This window comes from Clavelina lepadiformis, chromosome 2, assembly GCF_947623445.1.
Source record: "Clavelina lepadiformis chromosome 2, kaClaLepa1.1, whole genome shotgun sequence".
NCBI classification, from domain to species: domain Eukaryota; kingdom Metazoa; phylum Chordata; class Ascidiacea; order Aplousobranchia; family Clavelinidae; genus Clavelina; species Clavelina lepadiformis.
This window is the reverse complement of record NC_135241.1, coordinates 5,763,547-5,779,369: the sequence shown is the minus strand read 5'-3', so window position 1 is coordinate 5,779,369 and position 15,823 is coordinate 5,763,547. Positions and strand designations below refer to the sequence as shown.

Genomic DNA, 15,823 nt, shown 5'->3' with positions numbered 1-15,823 from the left:
ACCTTAACAACTAAGGTTATATGCCCATAGTCCCATACAGTACTAATATTTGTTCAGGCACCGGTATTGTTATACGCATGGGAGGGCAATCAAAAGCATCAAAACATGCAAAAAGAACTACTCTGTATAAATGTGATTAAAGGCAAAAGTAACAACCAGCCAGCCAAACAACCACTATACTCTAAGCAAATGTTTTAGAAAAACGCTGGGTACCACCTGTCATCCAAAGCAAACATAAGAAGTCAAAAGTTTAACTCTAACTTCTACCGGTTGGAGAAAGTATGAATAGGACCAGTTACAATGACAATGAAAGGATAATATTGCCACGAGATGCTTCTGTTTAACTTTGCTGAAAGTTATCACCAAAGATCATTTAGACAAAAAACCAGACTACAGAACAATAAAGGATTGTACCCAATATATTTTCGACTGGGTGTTACCTCTTCGTCATCTGTCAAGTCCACCTGGCCGTACTAGCGAAATACGACAACACACTATTCGGTTGAGAAATAATTGTAATAATGGCATGACGTTATATACTGCAATGGAAAAAGTTATAATGCGATTGTCGTGAGTCGCTAGCAATAGAAAGCATTTCATCCAGAAAATGAATTTACGTGATAAAGCACACGATTACTTAGATTTTAGGGTCTTAAACGTTTCAGTATCACAAAGGATTTGCATAATTCATATATCTATTCTTTCCAATGTGTAGAGCGTATGATAGCAGTGCTAAACAAAGTTTCTGGCATCGTTTATTACGAAATTTGGGTAATTCACAAACGTTTCAATCAGAAAACTTCACCCTTTTTAAGCGCAGAATGGGTACAGTACGTTACAACATTGGGACCAACATTCGCAACAGCAAGGTTTAAGCAATCAGCATCACTTGGATGTACAGTAATAATGTGTATAAATGATACAATTGGACAAAACAGTATATCACACAATGCCATGCTCGGCTATGAAAACATCTAAGCGCAAATCTTCGATAAATTATAAAATGCAACATGGATTCATACAAAAATCTTAACGGCATTAACTTCGAGAAAAATGTATATGACGACGACAAGTGCAAGCAGCTGATTGTGAAATCGTCATTCAGAATCATGATTTAAGTCAACTGATACAAATTCAGATGCGTTTGGATAAAAATGATCTTAGGAAACACTAATTTGGCTGTGCAGAACTGAACAAAAATCAAAGCAATGTACATACTAATACGATTTTGGCACGAAATCTTTAAGTGATAAACTCGTGATCATGTGACATTAAATGTGGAAATCATTGCACATCGCAGCTGACAAACGACAAAAAAATGATAAAAACTCGCCTTTATGACATGTCGCACTTCTTCAACGGTACGGTCGAGCCTGTTCGTGAAAATGGGATTTGCAGAACGTCCGAATCCAGCCTTGTCGCCTGGCCGGGTTGCTGTCCACCAATGAACACGAGAAACTTTCCAGGCTCGAGGTAGTAGTCATATTCTATGGATTTAATCAATGGCAAAGTTAGTCAAGTGAGTAAGTTTTTGGCAGAAGAAACATTACCAGTTTCGCCGACTATAGTAGAATGGGAAAGCTTTCTGTGGTTTAGTTTGCAGTTGAAAGCATTTTATTACATGTATTATATAGTTATTGCTAAGAGCAAACGTAATCGGGCGAATTCTATGGTTATACGACACAATTACAATCTAGAAAAACCACAGCACGAAAAGCGCATATACTTTCGCCAACTTCCTTCCACACAGCGGTGGCAAAAGATTCAATGGTCAATGATATGGTTTTCATTTCACCCTTGTTGAAATGGGTCCGATCGAAAGCCACTAGTTGGAGTCTTGGAGTAGGTACGGTAGCGTTCAGGGATTGCACATAAACTTGGATCACCTGGAAAAATAAACGAAGTAGAAAAGTGGGAAGATTTGATTAAGAAAACTCACTAACACCGCTGTGTGTTTTAAATTGTGTGACCTTGTAACTGCAACCACAACGCCAAAAAATTTAAGCGGCGCTTATAGTTTAAAATATTACAAAATGTATTGAATAAAAAGTATAAATACAATGATAGTTACTCGAAATTACTGGCATCCATCACTAACAAAGACAAGCCATTTTACCAATGCTTAATAGAAGGTAAAATCTAGTTTATAATGTCATAAATTACCTCATCGGCGTCGTAATTTCCCTCGTTGCTAACGTCGACAAGAACAACAGGTTCAGTGCAACCGCTCACAACGTCACTTGGATGAAATCTGGCGTTTTTGTACAGAAAGCTCGTGTAGGACAAGCCATAACCGAATGGAAAAAGGGCATCATCAGTGTATCGATAAGTCAGCTTTGCGTCTTGCATGTCGTAATTTGTAATCGATGCCAGCTATACGTCATAGAACATAACGTCATTAATGACGTCAACAGTAAGCGGCTATGAAAATAGATTGCTTAAACCGCATATTTAATAGCTTTTACTGATTAGAAGTGATTAGGTATCACAAAAGGCACGGAAACGTTTTACCAACCGTAGCGTTGGACCGATACCAAGTATAGGGTAACCTGGCGGCTGGAACCACCTTGCCGTACATGAGGTCAGTGAAGGCGCCGCCAGCTTGGCCAGGGATGTGGCAAGCGAATATGGCACTGACCCGAGGATCGTTCAAAGCCTCGGTCTCGATGGCGAGTGGTCCGGCGCTGTACAAAAGCACGATGACCGGACGCTTATTGGCTGAAGTGAATTAAAGTTTGTTATTAAGACATATGATGTTATACCTATGAATACGGGAATACTCAAAATTGTATTCAATCGTGAATACAATCTTCCGTCGCTATTTTTACTCACCGTATTTCAGTACATCAGCAAGCAACTGATATTGGTGTCCAGCTAAGGACATGTCGGCCCTGTCGTTACTTTCTGCTTCCAACGCCCTGCCTGAAAATAGTGACAAAAACATGAGACAGTTCATAGTTATAACAAATTTAAGTTAATCTAAAAAAATAATAATAATGCGCTAAAATGCTGCTTAAAAGGATACACGCCCAGCACAACTTAGCAAGTCCAAGTTTACGCAGTGCGAAACACAGACTACAATTTTTAGTATGACCATCAATAATAATAATTGGTTACAAATATAGCTATCACCAACGGAGTTACCTGTGCCCAAGGTCACAAAAATAAGCTGAGTTCTTGGCGTGATGGCTTGTGTAACCAGCTTGGAGTCGTATACCAGGCATTTCGGTAGATTGACGTCCCATGGTCCGACACAACCACTGCCCACTGTGGCATCTCCGCTTAGCGCTTTAGCGCTATCTAGCGGCGTGCTAAAATGTCCATTAGGGTTGGTTCCGTAGTCACCCATGAGGGCGTCTGTGTTATTTGCAAATGGTCCAATCACCTATAAAGTAGTGAATTCAAGAATTGAAGCAAAATAAAAAAGATAGACAAGCAAGCAAGATAGACCGCGCATGTTTGACAATTCAAACTTGCGTTAACACAAGATAATAAATGCAAACTAATCTACAATCAGCTTACACTTACAGCTATGTGCTCGTATTTATTCTCCGGAAGTGGCAGCAGGCCATTGTTCTTCAACAAAACCATAGCATCTTGTGCAATTTCAGCTGCAAGCTTCGTGTGATTCGCATTTAAAATATCTGCGTAGTAAAACGAGATAGCTCAGTGGAAAGTCCACCATTTTTGCAGAGCAAACACCGACATTGCAATAAATGTATGTTCGTGAAACAATTGTTTTGCATGCGTAAGACATATGACTCAGTGCAGAGGTTAAATTTTAATTTCTGCCTGCAAAATTAAAGTATCAGGTCAAATTTTTGTCAAGATTTCAGGGTGCTTTTAATTTAATCTAATAACTTGCAATTAAAAATTTAGCTACAGTTGCAGACTTAACTCATTACTCACTGATTGACTTCTACCAATTAATAACTAAAAAGTAGAAATTTGGTTGAGATACCGAGTGGTAACAACCACACTTGCTTACGATTCAAATTTTACCATCAGTTGTGACAGATGTCCACGGATTAATCTCCGGAGGATCAAATTCTCCGAGACTCATTCTATTGAAGAAGAGACGCTTTGCCGACTCCCTCAAACCTTTCTCATTCACTTTGCCTTCAGATACTGCTTCTTTCAGCAAGGTAAAGCGATTTGTCTTGCCAATATATGTCAACTCAAGATCAACACCGGCATTCTTTGAAACTAGTGAAGAATGTAAATTTTCAGCGATAATTATTACTTGTTATTTTGATATGCATAAAATTTGACAGAACAACATTACAGTAGTTCACCTTTACCATATATTTACTGCCGAAATACTTTTTGACATCATTTACATGTCATTAGCAATGCATATGTTGCACTGACAATGAAGCATTTCTATTCACAAATTTTATAACAAAAGCAAACTTACCAATTGCCGTTTCAAGTGGGGTGTTTGTGTAATGAAAGTAAGTGTCAATATGTTCAATCGCACCTTCATCGCTCACCACATATCCGGTGAAACCGAAAGTTCCACGAAGAATATCCTCTGTAACATCAAATACTTTGTGATAACTTGATAATTCTTACAATTTGAATACAACTTTTAAACGATTTGATTAGTTACAAGTAAGAAAAAGATTTATATTGATATATTTATCCAAACATTTAAAAACTAAACAAAAACAGCCATAAAAATTACAAAACAACTAAAGATAATAATAATCAATTTGCTAGAGCACCCATATTAAATTTAACAAAGAAATAAGAACAACACAGAAAATAAACAAAAAATATTAGGAAAAACACCATTAAAGAATGAATTAAGACCAAAAAACAGAAAAAGTATGAAAATGATATGGAAACTTATTGCTTTGATAAAATATATTCAGGCCATTCTGAATATAACTCTGTTATATTATTCTGTTATTGATATACAAACGTGACCACTTTTTGCAATATAAAAATTACATTTAAGATATAAAAGTATTTTTACTAAAAACTTTTACTACCTGTTAGATCTCACAAGCTTACCCATCATTTCTTTGTTAGCACAAGCTGGTACACCATTGATAGCATTGTAACTGCACATTACACCATAAGCTCCAGCAAGTACACATTGCCTAAATGCTGGCAAAAATGTTGTTCCCAAATCATGGTCACTAACTTTTGCATTGAAACTGAATCTAGGTACAGAAAGGCAGCTCCAGATAGTTTTATTGGCTTAAGCATGTTAAAAACAGCTGTTACTGTAAATAGAAACGTATTTCATTTGTCAATAGTGTCTTACTTAAGGATATGGCAGTTTTGGTAATGTCATCCAATAATGTTCCATTTATTTAATAAAAATTGCAAAATTGATAAAGTATTCTTTTACTCAATGACCACCAAATTTGTTTCAGACGAAAATAGCTTAAGTGTGTAGTGTTTCATTTCAATATTTGATCCAGTCTACTTAAAAAAATCAAATCAATCAAACCTCGAGGTAGGGATATTTTCTGGACCATCATGAACACCATAATGCTTGCAAGTTGCGGTAGTGCCAGGATATTGGTGTGTGGATGCTGTGTTTGAAGTCTTCTTTTCCTTATTGTAGGACTTGTGGAGTGGGGTGGTTGACTGCAAACCTCTAACATAAGCTCGTGCCATCAAACTTGTGAGAATAGGATCTTCTCCGTAGGTTTCCTATTAACAAATACTTTACATCACAAGCGTAATGCTTGCCTTAAAGTATTACATTGCAATTGATACATCATGGCTAACTAAAACACCTCAGTGAGCACACATGCATGTAAATATGATTGAGTATAAGCAGGTAGCACTGTAAATTTCCTATATTTATGTGGAAAACATAATTTTATAACTTTAAAATTTTTTTGTATTCCTATTATTATTAATGGTGACTAATAAATAAAAAGTTTACGTTAGCATTGCACAAGGAAGGAATCATACCCAGATTTTGCATGTGCTCGAGGAAGTAAAGTAGCAATTATAGGCAAAAAATATTTTCCTAACAACTGCAGCATTGACTGATACGAGAAATTTTTCAATAAGTTATTGCCGTAAGCTGAATTGGATTGCCAACACGATTACACAACCCAATATGAAGAAAATCAAAACATTTATTTCTTTACAACACATCACACCGAGAAATATACATCTGGAAATTGATTCATACAATTTCATTTATTTTCAACTAAAAATACAGGATGCAATTATACGAAATACAAACCTGATTTCTTCCCCATAGCGGGTGTCTCATAATATTCACAACAGGGGCAAAACAGCCAAGTCCTGTGTGATCTCCATAATCACCTTGTTTTACAAAGTTATTGTGATTTGCTCTGGCTTCATCTGCTGCTACCCTTCCCACCATGTAAGCACGGTTAGTGCTAAAGAAGAAAAACCAGACGAACTAATGTGGTGGAGAAAAGTTAATCTATTTAAACACATTAAAAACATTAGTGCTATGAAACAACAGAAAATGATCTTTAGTAACTAATTAATTGACTACGACAACATGCAAACTATAAGTCACAAATCACATTGATTAAAAGACAGTATTAATCTATATTTCTTATCAATTAAAGTTTACCTAAAAGTAGAAGCCAGGCCAACAGGAGAAATAAAGCCCGTTCCTCCTCCAGTCTGTGTGACATATCCATGAAGACATTCAGTGTTCCATTGATACGGTTGAATTCCTAGTCTCTCAATGGCAGGAGCAGGACCATTTTCATGAGCACCTCCTCTGCTTAACTGAAGGATAACCTCATCTAAGGTCAGCCTAGAAACCTTAAAACAAACAATTTATACAATTTCGTACCAGGTATTGATCATAGTGGTATGCATTGGCTAATATATGGATTGAAGTTATGCGGTTAATTTATATTTTTAATTTGTAGCTTTAAATGGTAAGTTAAAAAATTACTTGTGCAATGTCTTTAAAACCGCAATGGTTTAAGTTTTATATATTTTGAAAAAGGGTGATCTAACACAAATGACACTTACCAAGTCTTCCACCCGTTCTGTATAAGACAAGCTTATATTTCGAAATGGGTAACTATCATCATTAACATGTTGCCTTAGTCTTCCAGTTTTATAGCTATCTGGTGGCTTGTCTTTTACAAAGGTATTAACAGCTTCATTTATTAAAAACTTCCCAAAAAGTATGAGTAGGACAAAATAAGTGCTTTTCAAATACTGCATGGTTTATTAACAACTGCTTAGTTCAAGCAAACCTACAAAAAATTGCAAACTACAGTCAACTAGGCAAAGAAGTATTGACCAAATTTGTAAAATGTTGAGAATGGGCAAATAAAAATGCAACAATATACTGGTCACAAAAACATAATTCTACAACTGTTTAACAAATAAAAACACCAACAAGCAGACTGTAATCAATTTAAATTTTACCCATATATATATATATATAAATTCAAAACCTACACAAATAATTTACAGAAGTATATCAGCCGCTGGCCACATGTAGTCTTCGACAAAATGTTCAAAAAATAAAAATTATTCAAAAAACATTTTAAACATGTATCATACACAATAAACGATATGTCTATAACAAAAGGTAAAAATGACTGGAATATGAATACAATTTGGTAAAATGGCAAAAAATTTAATAAAAGCACAATACTGACAATTTTTTAAAGCACCAATAGCAGGAAGTATATATATTGAAGTAAGATTATATACAGCACACAACCAACTAAAATGTGTGAAAATCAATAGAATAATCACATAGATTAAATTGCAAGTAAAAAGTGAGAATCAGTACCAGTAAATTCATGTAACCTAAAAAGCAGGTTGCAAAAGCAAAACTAAAACAAGATTTCTTCTTACATTACATCTACTTGTTAATTGCAAGATAAACAGGGCATACTGGATGGTTGCAAAAATAAATATTATACTATGTATATACATTAGGATGTTTCATTTTTTCACCATTTTGGAATTTAAAAAAGCTTGGGGTTTGCCTAGGCGGTATTTTGTGCACAATGAAAGAATCTAAACTTTTTTTTTATTTATGACGTCATTTTGAGGTTGCACCCCCTTGTTGAAGTTTCAGTGGAGGTGCATTGTTTTAATTTGGCGATATCTTGGTAACCGATAGAGCTAGGGCCATTATCAAGGTGTCAAAAGATGCCGAATGGCTGGTTTCCTATAACCACTCAATACATTTTAATTGCATTTTCGCTCTAGAAAAAAAGTTATTGAGAAAAACCTAAGTTTTGACATATTTTTTATGCAAATCACAATGTAGTTCCCAACATACAAAATATGTCAAAACTTAGGTTTTTCTTAACTTTTTTTCTAGAGCGAAAATGCAATTAAAATGTATTGAGTGGTTATAGGAAACCAGCCATTCTGCATCTTTTGACATCTTGATAATGGCCCTAGCTCAATCGGTTACCAAGATATCGCCAAATTAAAACAATGCACCTCCACTGAAACTTCAGCAAGGGGGTGCAACCTCAAAATGACGTCATAAATAAAAAAAAAGTTTAGATTCTTTCATCGTGCCCAAAATACCGCCTAGGGAGACCCCAAGCTTTTTTAAATTCCAAAATGGTGAAAAAATGAAACATCCTAATATACATGGTAACTATAATTAAGAATGATTTGGCTCAAATTTTGTAATGCGTACAAAACAGAACTTACAATTTGACTGAAGGTCTTCATTGGGTATGGCCACTTCTGAGAAAGCTTATTAGCGTTACAAGACTCAGCAACAAATGTTTAAAATCGCTGGAGGAACAGTGAACATTGAGATGACAAATATGAAGTGTTGATGTGTAAATCAAAGAAAACTAAAAGTTGCAACATGAAGGCAACATGTAAAAGAATAAAATAAAGAGCATTATAATGAATAAAACCCTTTCAGGACGTACTGTATGTTTTGAAATAAAGCACTTTGATAACTATGATACAAAAATGTATAATCCTGAACACTATGTCAGATATATATTATACCAAAATACTTCTTTGATAAATTAATGAATTTAAATAAGCAGCATCAGACTAAAACATAACTATAAATATGAGCTTAATAACTGTTTGCACCTAAATGGAGGTCATAAGTATAAGATAAATTTATACAACAATGAAATATGCTATATATAATTTCATACGTATAAAATATATGAAAGAACTGTAATAAAATGCTTCATGATGTAATACTGGCGGATAAAATCCTTATTCAATAAGCTCTCGAGATTTTTCCTAAGATGTTTTCTTGCGAGAAAATATCCCTTTTACAAACTGTCTGACTGACCGGCGTGAGCTTTCAGCTTTTGGTGGATTATTCAGAACTTGCTTGGAGTCTACCACTTTTTGAAACCTTAACATGCAAGCCTCTTGGACGGACAGTGCTAGTTTTACAGCATTAGGAAGGCATTGCAATACATGGCAATGGGCACTATCACCAACAACGCTAATGAAAGCAAACAAGCTTATATCATCTCCGATGCCCATAAATGACATATACCGCATGCGACAATTAACATGGGTTTTGAGAGTGCTTGTACTTGTGATTAACAGGACAGAGGCACTGATAGCGGCAGTCGCATCTTCACATAAAGCTGTATTGTCTGTTGTTATGTCCCGAATAACGCTTTTAATGGTTTGTATTCCATTCACAGATTCAACTGGCTTACTACCCAAGTATTTTACTGGAAACTTGGTGCTTGCTTCGGACCTTTGTGCTGGTATAGAAGTACTCATGGCAAGTTTTTCTTTCTCAGCTTCTTTATCTTCAAGTATTGCCTTTTTATGTTGATCGGATAAGCTTTTACAAACAGTATGAAGCTCATGTGCAATTGCTTTGGCTGATACATCGCAACGGAACACATGGCATTTGTAAGTCCTACTCCGACTGTCTCTGGCGACATATGCAAAGTCATGCGCACATTCTCTGCCCACACCCCAAACCCGAATGTGTTTTATGGACTGTGATGACAAGACTGTTTGCGTGGTGGGGTCAACTAGCTTCAAAAATTCATCCTCTATGATCAGCATCAGGTTTTTACCATCTCCCCAAGATCCAATGCCATCCATTATTTGACCGTGACTGCTTGATAAATGACGTATGCATGCATTCACATTTGCACTGCTAGTTTCAGGATCAGAAGAACACTCGTTCATTGGTAGCCAACCAAGTGAACGCACCGAAAACATTCTTCCGGTATCACTGCTAACTGTCCATTCACTGCTATCATCACGATCTGTGGTATCATCATCTTTAATATGCAGGGACGCATATCGAAATGCAGCACCTTCCAATTCAGCTAAACTGGAATCCACAGATTCCAAATGCTGGGTATCTAAATCGCTATTATCAGTGGCATTCTCCAATTCTCTTGGCACTTCATACTGTGTTGCTCCAGTTTCAATATTCCAGTAGTAGGCCCCATTACCGTCCATTAACTTTCTCCATCCACTATGAGCTTTGTTGTCTCTTTCTTTATAATCATCGTCGCTATTGTCCAACAAATTGTTGTTCGGACCATCTTCATTTGCGTCGCTGTATTGCCTGGCAAACTCAGATTCCCAAAGTAATTCAACTCCGGGAGTCAGGACTTCAGACTCCTTAAAAACAAGCTTTGACCCATCATGGGCGTCATCATTTTCATTTAAGATAGACTGGACTAAATTTTGTGAGACTAACGACATTGCATTGACAGAATCCACTAACAGTTCCTCAGGTAAGGAATCAGTCTGAAGCAAATCAGTTTTACAATCTTCATTGGGTGATGAATAAACCGCATGTGGAATGTCACTTTGTACAGTTACTGATGGAGACATGGCTGAACTATCACCATCGTTGCTATTTTCCAACAGGGAGGTAACTTCATCAATAGGAGAAGTTAAAGCTGAAGTTTCACCTCTTGATGACTCCGCTTGGAAGTTTCCATTTATAAGATCCTCCTCGGATTCAGAAATTGTAAGCTGGTTTCTTGTATCTTTTGGTTCTTCCACTGCAACCTTCTCTTTGCCAACAATACCATCAAGAGCAATGTTGTGAGAATGAGCTAGTGGTAAAAAACTTGGAGGAGCAATTCCATTCTCCTCTCTGTTAATGGACATCTCAAACACCAAACTTAAACCCTTTTTTCTGAAAACAATAATATAATTTCTTGAAATATAATAGCTAACAGTCTTTAATATATTAAAGATATTTATACCAAACAAACTGTTGCCATTATGCAATAGTTTACCTAGCCGCAAATTTAGTTTCATACAGAAAACACTCTGTTCTTAAAAATAATGAATGACAATTATTGTGCAGTAACTCTTGTTGAAGCACTTGCACAATATAAGCAGACAAAAATTTAAAATGTTTGTTGGCCACTGTGATGTCACAACATTTCCTAATAACGTTGTTATTTTGAATCACAGGCTTAACTGACAAAGCTATGATATAAGAACCCTTAACAACTTTGTTGCTGACTTAGACTTGTTGATTGGTGTTTTTGCCAAATATCTGCAATTTTATCGCTGCTGTCCACACATTTTGGACAGGTATATATATACACATCTCAAGGCCCAAGTTTCCTGTCTGGACTTTAATTTAATGGTACACACTGCGCAAACAAAAATTGCAATTTTATGTTAAAACAGAATCATCTCCTCATTTGTGTGATGATGAATGATGACTGTTTTGAAAAAATTTAGGCCAGTTTGTTGCATTTAAAGTAGAAAATAAGCGCCCTTTTCAAACGTTGTATGATTTACAGTGCCGTGCATACTTGTACAGGGTTTATAGAACATTCTGGCATTTCTAACTTAGGCAGTAAGGAAGTTTATCTTCCTGTACTCACTTTAGTCTTGAAGATCAACACAGTTCTAAACAAAATAAAAAATATTGGAATAAAACCTTTAAGAGATGGAATAGCCTAGCCTAAAACCAAGAACGTATTAAGTTGGGCTGCCATTCTTCCACCGAAAAAAAATTGTACGTTTCAAGCTATTTCTCATAGTTTCATGTTTATTTGCCTTTTAAATATTATATCATAGGCAAATAACTTAAATTTTCCATTTATTTTACTTCAATTAAACCCTGAATAGCTTAAACCAGCTTTTGCATACTCATTTGAACTCTTAACCTAACTGGCTAATCTTTAACTACGGGATGCATGGTCTATTTATGGTGACCAATTATAGGCCTAGTCACTTCCATTCCTAGGCTAGTCCTATGTAAAATAGCAAGGTTTGTAACTCACGAGGGTCATATTTCGCACGTGTGTACTGCAGAGCACAAAGCAGATTGACGCAAAACATATGAATAATTAATGCAAACTTTACCCAGTGCACAATAACATAATGTCTACTCTTTAGTAAACTGGGCGAAGGTGAGTGAAGTCCACCAACTTACCTGACCCCAAATCATTTCACGTTGCAATGCACAAGGCGATGGAGCAGAGGTTTGAAAGTATAAAGACCGCTAGCGCACACGTGCGGTGCGAGTGTGAGAACTTTCGAAATAGTCACTAGTCAGTCCGGCTGAGACTTTCAGCTGGCTTAGGTTATGACGATTACGTCACGAGTCACGAGTTGTTTTGAGATGTTTGGAATTTAATTTGGGATCTTGTAATTCAGTGTTTACCAGACTTGAGTTTTCCTTAATGACGTCAGATAATTTCCTCGATTGAACTAGTGTGCCACATATATATACTGATGTAATGTTTTCAATCTTTCCTTTTCGTGTGATCGATTTCACTGGTTACTACAGCGCTATGTAACATTCAGAAAGCTTCGCCCGAAGGCGAAAGCCTTTGTGTCCTATAATAAATAAAATAGCAACATTATCAGTTAGTAATATATATAGACAGAAATTAAACAAACAGCAGAAGCAAACCGTTCGAGAAATGACAACCATCTCATCGAGTGAGAAGAAAAACAAGATATCAATTCAACGATCATCGTTTTCTTTGTCATAAATTGGTGCCCGAGTAAGTTCGAAATTGCTGAGTTAGTTGCACATTGAGCGAGAAAGAATGTTACCAGCTATTTATGAAGTTTTCATGACCAAGTTTCAACAGCAAGATCAGCCAACTACGAACGCTAGTCAACGAGGAAGTTTTCACGACATTCCATCTACAATCTTAGCAACCAGATCAATTCGGAAACAACAGTACTAATGGCATTGATACCTGGTTGATGTGATGAAGTTTTGATCGCCTAACTAACGTGTTATACATCTCCAAGAGCATGAGCAAACTATTGTATATATTTTTTACGCATCAAGAAACAACGTCCACTGGACATCGCAACAAAGTGCATCTTACTACCGCAAACAAGGCTTGCTACAGCCGCGGAACGACACACGCAGACGTGATCGCTCATTTTTTTACCTTCGACACGCAAGGGAAATGCGACACTTCTGTAAGCTTATGTCTCATGTTTTGTATTTCAAGTGAAACGGTGTATCGATATTTGTTATATTTACCGAACTCTGTCATTGTACTGTACCAAATTCTTGTTTTAAAAACTGTGATGAATATTATACCACAGACATAATTTTGTCGAGTAAAGGTTGCCTTCAATTTCATTTCAGGCAAGCTTTACTCTGGGTAGGAAGGCTATGTGACGATTACGTCACGAGTCACGAGTTGTTTTGAGATGTTTGGAATTTAATTTGGGATCTTGTAATTCAGTGTTTACTAGACTTGAGTTTTCCTTAATGACGTCAGATAATTTCCTCGATTGAACTAGTGTGCCACATATATATACTGTTGTAATGTTTACGATCTCCCCTTTTACCGTTTCACGTGTTACTGAGCGCGATGTAACATTCAGCAAGATTTTCCCAAAGGCAAAAGCCTTTGTGTCTTATAATAAATAAAATGGGAACTTTATAATTTAGTAATTTGTATAGACAGAATCAAGCAACTAACAGCATAGTCACGCAAATTTGAGAAATGAGAACTCATCCATCGAAGCAGAAGTAAAACAAGTTATCAACCATCAATCGTCCTCGCTCACATTCTAACAACTATCGCCAGCATTCGCGGTCGTTATGACAGATGAGTTCCTTGTGTAATACCTCACACGAGTAGTGCACAAGCGAATTATTTCTTTGTCATAAGGTTAACAGATTAGCTTCTTTTTGGAGTCCTTATTCTTGGTATTTTAGAATTAAACAGAATTAAGTGGTTTAAATAAAACACCATTCAGTCTTTAAACCCGTTTTTTCGGCAATGGAAACGAGCTCTTAAATTTATCCAACTGCCTCTCAAACTTTTATACTTCTCCGTCTGCAGCGAAAAATTAACATTTACTTTTTAAAAATCTCGGTCTTTAAAAATCTCTTAGCGGTCGTCAAAGTCGTACTTTCAAAACACAGTTTAGGCGTAAGACAGACTTAAGCCTTTCCAGTGCGGAACATGCGAATATATATACGAACCAAACCCCGACGATCTTAATTCAACTGTAAACTAAGAGTGTAACCTCTATGTTCCTTCTTGATTTGTAACGTGGCCCAGGCCAAAATTACGAAATGCATTACGTCGTTATACTTTGTGTCTATTCCGAATTTTGAAGTACTCTGTGTTCTCCCCGAAACTTATACGATCATTTTTTTTATTTATTTCTTATTAAGCGTGCCTTAACACTGTTTTAAGAACGTTTAATAAACAAACATAAAAAAAAAAAAAAAAAAAAAAACACAGTTTAGGCGTAGCCTATTATTAGGCATACTATATTTTTGTGATTGAAAACCGGGACGCTTCAGAACAACGAGTCTTGTCAGACAATGATGTTTGTAGAATGAAATGCAAACAAGTACCGGTACGAAATAAGTTCTTTCAATAACTTAACCGCAAAAAGAACACCTGCTCCTACAAGCCTACTATTACTAACTAGCTAACATTCAACCCACTACTGGACCAATTAACCGCGAGAATTACGTAACAATTACTTTTACATTTAACACAACGCAACAAGAACACGCATCGGGCATGACTCTTCAGCAAGTTGGCTAAACAAACCAATTACAGCATGCTAATATTCGGGTAGTGTAGGGCAATGCTGGCTAACTAAATGCCAAAGCGGGACTTTTTGGTTGACTGACCGGGACGCCGGGACGCCGGGACGCCGGGACGCCGGGACGCCGGGACGCCGGGACGCCGGGACGCCGGGACAAAGCCTTAAAAACCGCGACTGTCCCGACTATAACGGGACGTATGGTAAGCCTACCTATACAGAACAAACCAAGAAATAAGAATTAACACAACCAACAAGGCTGGTCACCCCTGCCCGAGTGAGTTTAAGCCGCTGTAGTCACGGTTCAATAATTATAATCGGAAACCCGCTTTTTCTTCAAACGCCGGCCAAGCAATTACGGTTAAGCGGGGAAGCGTGTGTTTGACAAACGTTTATGCCTGAACTACAGCAAGGTAATTATCTTTAAGAGTGTTCTAAAAAAAGAAATTTTGTTAGTTAAACTGTATTAAACACAATTAAAACGTAAATATATGCCATGAAACTATCAATAATTGCCTATGATGTTATATATTACTAAAGTACCACAAACGCAAAGTTATTTTTGTTTTTTAGTACAATTTCAGCTTATTGAAATCATCACTCTGGCTTCCCTTCACAGTATAAATCTTTCGCCTTTTACTAAAGATCGCTCAAATCAGTATTATTGAGTCACTCCTTCCGAAGAAAACCAGTCAGGTTAAAGTTCTACCGGGAAGACAGAAGGAAAACCAGCTTGCTGGCCAAGCAAAAGGCAGCCTACGCCTTTTTACAGAATAGTCATGGAGACACAGACTACTATTGAAAAGATGAAGACTTATGCAGATAGAGTAAACAAGCAATGGCGGTT

General features: G+C 36.6%; 2 protein-coding genes across 3 annotated transcripts; both read right to left on the bottom strand.

The window, feature by feature from the left end:
• Positions 1-497: 497 nt before the first annotated feature.
• On the bottom strand, positions 498-7,907 carry LOC143445485 (uncharacterized). Of its 2 annotated transcripts, XM_076944621.1 has the most exons (14): positions 6,994-7,907; positions 6,581-6,777; positions 6,218-6,377; positions 5,465-5,670; positions 5,020-5,171; positions 4,418-4,534; positions 4,003-4,206; positions 3,529-3,644; positions 3,145-3,385; positions 2,833-2,922; positions 2,516-2,718; positions 2,164-2,373; positions 1,727-1,886; positions 498-1,487 (listed from the first exon to the last, which is right to left on the bottom strand). In XM_076944621.1, the coding sequence occupies exons 1-14, from the start codon at positions 7,189-7,191 to the stop codon at positions 1,336-1,338; spliced, it is 2,406 nt and encodes an 801-aa protein (XP_076800736.1). In that variant the 5' UTR covers positions 7,192-7,907; the 3' UTR covers positions 498-1,335. The 2 variants fall into 2 exon arrangements, with proteins under 2 accessions (XP_076800736.1, XP_076800737.1); XM_076944622.1 differs by lacking the exon at positions 6,994-7,907 and having other exon boundaries at positions 6,218-6,424; positions 6,581-6,719.
• Positions 7,908-8,590: 683 nt separating this feature from the next.
• LOC143445489 (amyloid beta precursor protein binding family B member 2-like) lies at positions 8,591-11,136 on the bottom strand. Its single transcript, XM_076944628.1, has one exon. It carries the CDS (start codon positions 11,077-11,079, stop codon positions 9,217-9,219), a length of 1,863 nt encoding a protein of 620 aa, XP_076800743.1. The 5' UTR covers positions 11,080-11,136; the 3' UTR covers positions 8,591-9,216.
• Positions 11,137-15,823: the final 4,687 nt, after the last annotated feature.

Excerpts from the sequence above, each read along its gene's own strand:
- LOC143445485 (XM_076944621.1), bottom strand. The coding sequence starts at position 7,191 with ATGCAGTATTTGAAAAGCACTTATTTTGTCCTACTCATACTTTTTGGG. Across the intron at positions 4,535-5,019 it reads TGCTAACAAAGAAATGATGG|AGGATATTCTTCGTGGAACT; the intron begins GTAAGCTTGTGA and ends TTGATGTTACAG. Across the intron at positions 1,488-1,726 it reads GTGGAAGGAAGTTGGCGAAA|AATATGACTACTACCTCGAG; the intron begins GTATATGCGCTT and ends TTAAATCCATAG.
- LOC143445489 (XM_076944628.1), bottom strand. The coding sequence starts at position 11,079 with ATGTCCATTAACAGAGAGGAGAATGGAATTGCTCCTCCAAGTTTTTTA.